General features: G+C 48.0%; 1 protein-coding gene across 1 annotated transcript in view; it reads right to left on the bottom strand.

The window, feature by feature from the left end:
* Window positions 1–10,000, bottom strand: part of LOC144602891 (ral guanine nucleotide dissociation stimulator-like) — a 73,598-nt gene that overhangs the window by 8,728 nt on the left and 54,870 nt on the right. The window contains exon 16 of the mRNA XM_078416012.1: window positions 2,306–2,420. Coding sequence (XP_078272138.1) covers window positions 2,306–2,420 — 115 coding nt within the window. The remainder of the gene's footprint in view (window positions 1–2,305; window positions 2,421–10,000) is intronic.

Below are 10,000 nucleotides of genomic sequence, written 5' to 3'. Positions count from 1 at the left end.
TCTGTCTGTCTGTCTGTCTGTCTGCCTGTCTGTCTGTCTGCCTGCCTGTCTGTCTGTCTGTCTGTCTGTCTGTCTGTCTGCCTGCCTGCCTGTCTGTCTGTCTGTCTGTCTGTCTGTCTGTCTGTCTGTCTGTCTGTCTGCCTGTCTGTCTGTCTGTCTGTCTGCCTGTCTGCCTGTCTGTCTGTCTGTCTGCCTGTCTATCTATCTGGATTTATGAGGAAAGATTGGCAAGACTGGGCTTGTATTCACTGGAGTTTAGAAGGATGAGAGGGGATCTTATAGAAACATATAAAAATTCTTAAAAGATCGAACAGGCTAGATGCAGGAAAAATGTTCCCAATGTTGGGGGAGTCCAGAACCAGGGGGCCACACACACAGTCTAAGAGTAAAGGGGAGGCCAATTAAAGCTGAGGTGAGAAAAAAAACTTTTTCACCCAGAGAGTTGTGAATGTGTGGAATTCTCTGCCACAGAGGGCAGTGGAGGCCGATTCACTGGATGGATTTAAAAGATTTAGATTGAGCTCTAGGGGGCAGTGGAATATAAGGGATATGGGGAGAAGGCAGGCACGGGTTACTGATTGTGGACGATCTGCCATGATCACAATGAATGGTTCGAAGGGCCGAATGGCCTCCTCCTGCACCTATGTTTCTGTGTTTCTATGTTTCTATCTATCTATCTGCCATCTATCGATCTACCCATCGTTCATTCATCCACCTTTCAGATTTAGATTTAGATTTAGAGATACAGTGAGGAAACAGGCCCTTTGGCCCACCGGGTCCGTGCCGCCCAGCGATCCCCGCACACTAACACTATCCTACACACACACTAGGGACAATTTTTACATTTTACCCAGTCAATTAACCTACAAACCTGTACGTCTTTGGAGTGTGGGAGGAAACCGAAGATCTCGGAGAAAACCCACGCAGGTCACGGGGAGAACGTACAAACTCCGTACAGACGGCGCCCGTAGTCAGGATGGAACCCGGGTCTCAGGCGCTGCATTCGCTGTAAGGCGGCAACTCTACCGCTGCGCCACCGTGCCGCCCTTTCGATCTACCTGTCGATCTATTGATCTACCCATCGTTCATTCATCCACTCATTCATTCACTCACCTTTCGATCTACCTGTCGATCTATCGATCTACCCATCGTTCATTCATTCACTCATTCATTCACTCACCTTTCGATCGATCTATCCATCAACCAATCGTTCATCCATCCACTCATTCATTCACTCACCTTTCGATCGATCTATCCATCAACCAATCGTTCATTCATCCACTCATTCATTCACTCACCTTTCGATCGATCTATCGATCTATCGATCTACCAATCGTTCTTCCATCCACTCGTTCATTCACTCACCTTTCGATCGATCTATCGATCTACCAATCGTTCATTTATTCACTCATCTTTCGATCTACCTATCGATCTATCGATCTACCCATCGTTCATTCATCCACTCATTCATTCACTCACCTTTCGATCTACCTATCGATCTACCTATCGATCTATCGATCTACCAATCGTTCATTCATCCACTCGTTCATTCACTCACCTTTCGATCGATCTATCGATCTACCAATCGTTCATTCATTCACTCACCTTTCGATCGATCTATCGATCTACCAATCGTTCATTCACTCACTCGTTCATTCACTCACCTTGCGATCGATCTATCGATCTACCAATCGTTCTTCCATCCACTCATTCATTCACTCACCTTGCGATCGATCTATCGATCTATCGATCTACCAATCGTTCATTCATTCACTCGTTCATTCATCCATCTTTCGATCGATCTATCGATCTATCGATCTACCAATCGTTCTTCCATCCACTCATTCATTCACTCACCTTTCGATCGATCTATCGATCTATCGATCTACCAATCGTTCATTCATTCACTCGTTCATTCACTCACCTTTCGATCGACCTATCGAACTACCAATCGCTCATTCATCCACCTTTCGATCGATCTATCGATCTACCAATCATTCATTCATCCACTCGTTCATTCACTCACCTTGCGATCGATCTATCGATCTATCGATCTACCAATCATTCATTCATCCACTCGTTCATTCACTCACCTTGCGATCGATCTATCGATCTATCGATCTACCAATCGTTCATTCACTCACCTTTCGATCGATCTATCGATCTACCAATCGTTCATTCATTCGCTCGTTCATTCACTCACCTTTCGATCGATCTATCGATCTACCAATCGTTCATCCATTCACTCATCTTTTGATCTACCTGTCGATCTATCGATCTACCCATCGTTCATTCACTCACTCACCTTTGTCCTCCAGTAGGATCTGGACTAGCTCATAAGAGCCGCCAATATTCGGGTCTTGGTTGTGTTTCTCCAGCGCCTTTCCCATGACTACAGGAGTTTTGTCTTGACTGGTCACCTGGGGAAAGAGGAGCGATGGTCGTTTATGAAAATAACTGCAGATGCCGGTACAAATCGAAGGTATTTATTCACAAAGTGCTGGAGTAACTCAGCGGGTCAGGCAGCATCTCAGGAGAGAAGGAATGGGTGACGTTTCGGGTCGAGACCCTTCTTCAGACTGATGTCAGGGGGGGCAGGACAAAGGAAGGATATAGGTGGAGACAGGAAGATAGAGGGAGATCTGGGAAGGAGGAGGGGAAGAGAGGGACAGAGGAACTATCTAAAGTTGGAGAAGACGATGTTCATACCACTGGGCTGCAAGCTGCCCAGGCGAAATATGAGGTGCTGTTCCTCCAATTTCCGGTGGGCCTCACTATGGCACTGGAGGAGGCCCATGACAGAAAGGTCAGACTGGGAGTGGGAGGGGGAGGGGGAGTGCTCAGCCACCAGGAGATCAGATTGGTTAATGCGGACCGAGCGCAGGTGTTGAGCGAAGCGATCGCCGAGCCTGCGCTTGGTTTCGCCGATGTAAATGAGTTGACATCTGGAGCAGCGGATGCAATAGATGAGGTTGGAGGAGGTGCAGGTGAACCTCTGTCTCACCTGGAAAGACTCACCTGTTTGGGTCCTTGGATGGAGTCGAGGGGGGAGGTAAAGGGACAGGTGTTGCATCTCGTGCGGTTGGTTGTTGGGGAAAGTGCCCGGGGATGGGGTGGTTTGGGTAGGCAGGGACGAGTGGACCAGGGAGTAACGGAGGGAACGGTCTCTGCGTCGTTTGCTGGTCTGGCCCCATCCATTAGTGACAGCCGCAGAACTAGGCCATTCGGCCCATCAAGTCCACCCCGCCACTCAATCACGGCTCGTCTATCTCTCCCTCCAAACCCCATTCTCCTGCCTTCTCCCCATAACCCCCTGACAACCCGCGCTAATCAAGATCTATCTGTCTCTGCCTTAAGTATATCCACTGACTTGTGGCCTCCTCAGCCCTCTGTGGCAAAGAATCCCACAGATTCACCACCCTCTCTGACTGAAGAAATTCCTCCTCATCTCCTTCCTAAAGGAACGTCCTTTAATTCTCAGGCTGTGCCCTCTGGTCCTAGACTCTCCCACTAGTGGAAACATCCTCTCCCCATCCACTCTATCCAGGCCGCTCACTGTTCCCTAAGTTTGGGAATGGACTGCAATGATCCTTTCCCTCGATATTCCCACCCTTCCAAACTCTGGTGACTACAAGCCTAGGTACAGCAGGCGGTGAAGAAAGCCGATGGAATGTTGGCCTTCATAACAAGAGGAGTTGAGTATAGGAGCAAAGAGGTCCTTCTGCAGTTGTACAGGGCCCTAGTGAGACCGCACCTGGAGTACTGTGTGCAGATTTGGTCTACAAATTTGAGGAAGTATATTCTTGCTATTGAGGGCGTGCAGCGTAGGTTCACCAGGTTAATTCCCGGAATGGCGGGACTGTCATATGTTGAAAGACTGGCTTGTATACACTGGAATTTAGAAGGATGAGATGGGATCTTATTGAAACATATGATTATTACTGGGTAGGACACGTTAGAGGCAGGAAACATGTTCCCAATGTTGGGGGAGTCCAGAACCAGGGGCCACACAGTTTAAGAATAAGGGGTCGGCCATTTAGAACGGAGATGAGGAAAAGCTTTTTCAGTCAGAGAGTTGTAAATCTGTGGAATTCTCTGCCTCAAGAGGGCAGTGGAGGCCAATTCTCTGAATGCATTCAAGAGAGAGCTAGATAGAGCTCTTAAGGATAGCGGAGTCAGGGGGTATGGGGAGAAGGCAGGAACGGGGTACTGATTGAGAATGATCAGCCATGATCACATTGAATGGTAGTGCGTACAGGCTCGAAGGGCCGAATGGCATCCTCCTGCACCTATTGTCTATTGTATAATTAATCCGCCTAGACCTACCTGATCTCCCGGTTGCCAAACACGTCAACTCCCCCTCCCTCTCCCACACTCACCTCTCTGTCCTGGGCCTCCTCCACTGTCAGAGTGAGGCCCAGCGCAAATTGGAGGAACAGCACCTCATATTTCGCTTGGGCAGCTCACACCCCAGCGGTATTAATAGACACAAAATGCTGGAGTAACTCAGCGGGACAGGCAGCATCTCCGGAGAGAAGGAATGAATGGGTGACGTTTCGGGTCGAGACCCTTTTTCAGACCCGAAACGTCGCCCATTCCTTCTCTCCAGAGATGCTGCCCGTCCCGCTGAGTTACTCCGGCATTTTGTGTCTACCTTCGGCACGAATCTTGACTTCTTTACGAGATTGATCCCCGGGATGGCGGGACTGTCATACGAGGAAAGATTGGAAAGACTGGGGCTTGTATTCACTGGAGTTTGGAAGGATGAGAGGGGATCTTATAGATTCTTACATAAGTGAGGCCTGGCACTCTACATCATGGCTTGACCACTGCATTAGCACTGCTGATGCTCATGGTATTCTAAGATCTATGGAGATTGTGTATGAGGCATCTATGTCTGATCATGTTCCTTTTGTTATGGCACTCGATTGGGGCAGTCTCCCGGAGATGTCTCAGGAGGTTAATAGTGCCTGTAAGGCTAAACTGGATTGGTCTAAGCTCTCAGATGAGGATGTGATGTTATACTATGGGAGAACTGATGTCCTTCTAAGTAATGTATATCTACCCAGAGATGCGATTATGTGTACTGATGTGAATTGTAATAACAGCGCTCACTGTAAGGACCTCTGTGCTATGTATAATTGTATTGTGGGTGCTGTGTATGAAGCTAGTAGGCCATGCTTCACTCACACTGATAAAAGACACAGCATTAAGCCAGGGTGGAATAAACATGTGGCTGCTCATCATGCTGAAGCTAAGGATGCCTTTAAGGCTTGGGTCCTGGCAGGTAGGCCCAGAGGGGGGCCTAGTCCTGGATCACAAAAAGCTTAGTAATGCTCGGTATAAATATGCAGTTCGTTACATCAGCAAACACGAACAATTAATGAGAGCAGACTCTATGGCTGGTTAAGCTCCTTGGTAACGATGTTACTGGCTTCTGGAAGGAGGTGAGAGCTCTGAACAGAGGCAGTACATCGTTGCCACGTACCATAGAAGGAGTCTCAGGAGCCGACAACCATAGCTGATTTGTGGAGGCAACATTACTCTGAGCTATTCAATTGTATTAAAAGTGATCCCTACAAAGTGGGCAACATTGCCAACAGTGACAAAGTGGGAATCACAGCCAATAAGGTCTAACAAGCAATCATATCATCATATCATATCATATATATACAGCCGGAAACAGGCCCTTTCGGCCCACCAAGTCCGTGCCGCCCAGCGATCCCCGTACATTAACACTTATCCTACACCCACTAGGGACAATTTTTTACATTTTACCCAGCCAATTAACCTACCTACCTGTACGCCTTTGGAGTGTGGGAGGAAACCGAAGATCTCGGAGTAAACCCACGCAGGTCACGGGGAGGACGTGCAAACTCCGTACAGTGCAGCGCCCGCAGTCGGGATCGAACCTGAGTCTCCGGCGCTGCATTCGCTGTAAAGCAGCAACTCTACCGCTGCGCCACCGTGCCGCCCAGCAATCACACAGCTAGCTGATAACAAAGGCTAGCGGCTTAGATCAGATCACTGCAGAGCACCTCAAACCTTGCAAGCCCGAGGGTTGCTGCACTTCTTGCAATCTGTTTTACTGGCCTTACGAATCATGGTCTGTTACCGGTGACTCCATGTTGTCCGTCACTCTGGTGCCTGTCATCAAGGACAAAGCGGGCTTGGATAATTACAGGCCGATTGCTCTAGCCAGTGTGTTATCCAAAGTCCTGGAAAGAATTTTATTAGATAGATTATGTTGTTTTATTTGGGTACTACTAGACAACCAGTTTGGCTTCAAGGCTAAGCATGGTACTGATTTATGCATCTATGCCCTGAAGGAAATGGTTGAAATGTATAGAAGGCAGAATTCCTCTGTGTTAATTGGTTTTATTGATGCCTCGAAAGCTTTTGATCGAGTCAACCATCATAAGCTGTTCCACAAACTGAGTCAAAGAGGAATGCCAAACAGTATTATCTGAATGGTGTCAAGTTAGGAGGAGGGGGAGTTCAACGAGATCTGGGTGTCCTAGTGCATCAGTCACTGAAAGGAAGCATGCAGGTACAGCAGGCAGTGAAGAAAGCCAATGGAATGTTGGCCTTCATAACGAGAGGAGTTGAGTATAGGAGCAAAGAGGTCCTTCTACAGTTGTACCGGGCCCTGGTGAGACCGCACCTGGAGTACTGTGTGCAGTTTTGGTCTCCAAATTTGAGGAAGGATATTCTTGCTATGGAGGGCGTGCAGCGTAGGTTCACTAGGTTAATTCCCGGAATGGCGGGACTGTCGTATGTTGAAAGGCTGGAGCGATTGGGCTTGTATACACTGGAATTTAGAAGGATGAGGGGGGATCTTATTGAAACATATAAGATAATTAGGGGATTGGACACATTAGAGGCAGATAACATGTTCCCAATGTTGGGGGAGTCCAGAACAAGGGGCCACAGTTTGGGAATAAGGGGTAGGCCATTTAGAACGGAGATGAGGAAGAACTTTTTCAGTCAGAGAGTGGTGAAGGTGTGGAATTCTCTGCCTCAGAAGGCAGTGGAGGCCAGTTCGTTGGATGCTTTCAAGAGAGAGCTGGATAGAGCTCTTAAGGATAGCGGAGTGAGGGGGTACGGGGAGAAGGCAGGAACGGGGTACTGATTGAGAGTGATCAGCCATGATCGCATTGAATGGCGGTGCGTACAGGCTCGAAGGGCTGAATGGCCTCCTCCTGCACCTATTGTCTATTGTCTATTGTCTATAATTAGGGTCCTGGCATACTGGTGCGCCAACCAGAGCGTGCAGGTCAAATGGGGTCATGCAGTCTCTGTAACATTTGGTGTTGGTAATGGGGTTCGCCAGGGGGGGCTACTTTCACCAGCCCTCTTTAATGTGTACATGAATGATTTATCTGACCAGCTTAGAGGCTGTAAAACAGGGTGTATAACATCTAACATATAACATATAACAACTACAGCATGGAAACAGGCCTGTCCGGCCCTACCAGTCCACGCCGGCCACTCTCCCTGACCTAGTCTCATCTACCTGCACTCAGACCATAACCCTCTAATCCCCTCCTATCCATATACCTATCCAATTTACTTTACAGCGGTAGAGTTGCTGCTTTACAGCAAATGCAGCGCCGGAGACACAGGTTCGATCCTGACTACGGGCGCTGCACTGTAAGGAGTTTGTACGCTCTCCCCGTGACCTGCGTGGGTTTTCTCCGAGATCTTCGGTTCCCTCCCACACTCCAAAGACGTACAGGTATGTAGGTTAATTGGCTGGGTAAAATGTGTAAAAATTGTCCCTAGTGGGGTGTAGGATAGTGTTAATGTACGGGGATCGCTGGGCGGCACGGACTTGGAGGGCCGAAAAAAGGCCTGTTTCCGGCTGTATATATATGATATGATATGATATGATAAAATCGAGCCTGCCTCCACCACTTCCACCGGAAGCCCATTCCATACAGCCACCACCCTCTGAGTAAAGAAGTTCCCCCTGTATGATTGGTAACACCCTGGTAAACCATCTTATGTATGCCGATGATCTGGTGGTTTTTTTTGCTCCTAGCAGTGCTGGGTTTCAGCAGATGTTGAATATATGCTCTGAGTATGGTGTCCAATTTGACGTGAAATACAATGCTAAAAAGAGCGTTGTCATGATTTGTAAAGTAAAAGGAGACAAAGATCTAGTCTTCCCATCATTCTACCTGTCAGGGCAGGTTCTATCTGTCCGCTGTAAAGCTAAGTATCTGGGACATGTCATCACAGATCAAATGTCTGATGATGAGGACATGTTTAGACAGCGCCGCATGTTGTATGCACAAGCTAACATGTTGGTTAGGAAATTCCACTGGTGCTCAGGAAATGTCAAAGATAAACCTGTTTAGAGCGTCCTGCAGTCCTCTTTACACTGCTCCTTTGTGGATAAAGTTTAATAAGTCAAGCATCCATAAACTTAAGGTTGCCTATAATGACTGCATGCGCATATTGCTCAGAAAGCCAAGGTGGTGCAGTGCAAGTGAACTGTTTTGCAGTGCAGGAGTCAGTCAATACGTTTCATGCCCTGTTGAGGAATCTCATGTTTAGATTTATTATGCCGATTGAATGGGTCTCAGAATCCCATCATTGTGCTGCTGGTAAATCCTGGTTTCAGTGCCGTGAGGTACCTGTCACCTACGTGGAAACATTGGTATTGTTGCCTTTTCTAAATTAATTTGATTTTTATATGTATATACTGTGTGCTGTATGTGTATTCTAATGGACCATGAGTCTGCTTAATAAAAAAATTAATGATTATAGAGACGTATAATAGACAATAGACAATAGACAATAGGTGCAGGAGGAGGCCATTCAGCCCTTCGAGCCTGTACGCACCGCCATTCAATGCGATCATGGCTGATCACTCTCAATCAGTACCCCGTTCCTGCCTTCTCCCCCATACCCCCCTCACTCCGCTATCCTTAAGAGCTCTATCCAGCTCTCTCTTGAAAGCATCCAACGAACCGGCCTCCACTGCCTTCTGAGGCAGAGAATTCCACACCTTCACCACCCTCTGACTGAAAAAGTTCTTCCTCATCTCCGTTCTAAATGGCCTACCCCTTATTCTCAAAATCATAAAAGGACTGGACAGGCTAGATGCAGGAAGAATGTTCCCAATGTTGGGGGAATCCAGAACCAGGGGCCACACACACAGTCTAAGAATAAAGGGGAGGCCGTTTAAAACTGAGGTGAGAAAAAAACTTCTTCACCCACCCAGAGAGTTGTGAATCTGTGGGATTCTCTGCCACAGAGGGCAGTGGAGGCCGATTCACTGGATGGATTTAAGAGAGAGTTAGATAGAGCTCTGGGGGATAGCGGAGTCAGGGGGTACGGGGAGAAGGCAGGCACGGGGTACTGATTGTGGATGATCAGCCATGATCACATTGAATGGCGGTGCGTACAGGCTCGAAGGGCCGAATGGCCTCCTCCTGCACCTATTGTCGATGTTTCTAAAATTCTGTAGGGTGGTGTTAGTGCGCAGGGATCGCTGGTCAGGGCGGACCCGGTGGGCCGAAGGGCCTGTTTCCACGCTGTATCTCTAAACTAAACAATAGACAATAGACAATACATGCAGGAGGAGGCCATTCGGCCCTTCGAGCCTGTACGCACCGCCATTCAATGTGATCATGGCTGATCATTCTCAATCAGTACCCCATTCCTGCCTTCTCCCCATACCCCCTGACTCCGCTATCCTTAAGAGCTCTATCTAGCTCTCTCTTGAATGCATTCAGGGAATTGGCCTCCACTGCCTTCTGAGGCAGAGAATTCCACAGATTCACAACTCTCTGACTGAAAAAGTTCTTCCTCATCTCAGTTCTAAATGGCCTACCCCTTATTCTTAAACTGTGTGGCCCCTGGTTCTGGACTCCCCCAACATTGGGAACATGTTTCCTGCCTCTAACGTGTCCAACCCCTTAATAATCTTATACGTTTCGATAAGATCCCCTCTCATCCTTCTAAATTCCAGTGTATACAAGCCTAGTCG

Source organism: Rhinoraja longicauda, chromosome 19 (genome assembly GCF_053455715.1).
Source record: "Rhinoraja longicauda isolate Sanriku21f chromosome 19, sRhiLon1.1, whole genome shotgun sequence".
Taxonomy (NCBI): domain Eukaryota; kingdom Metazoa; phylum Chordata; class Chondrichthyes; order Rajiformes; family Arhynchobatidae; genus Rhinoraja; species Rhinoraja longicauda.
Note: the sequence above shows the minus strand (reverse complement) of the source record. Positions and strands in the feature narration are given on the sequence as shown.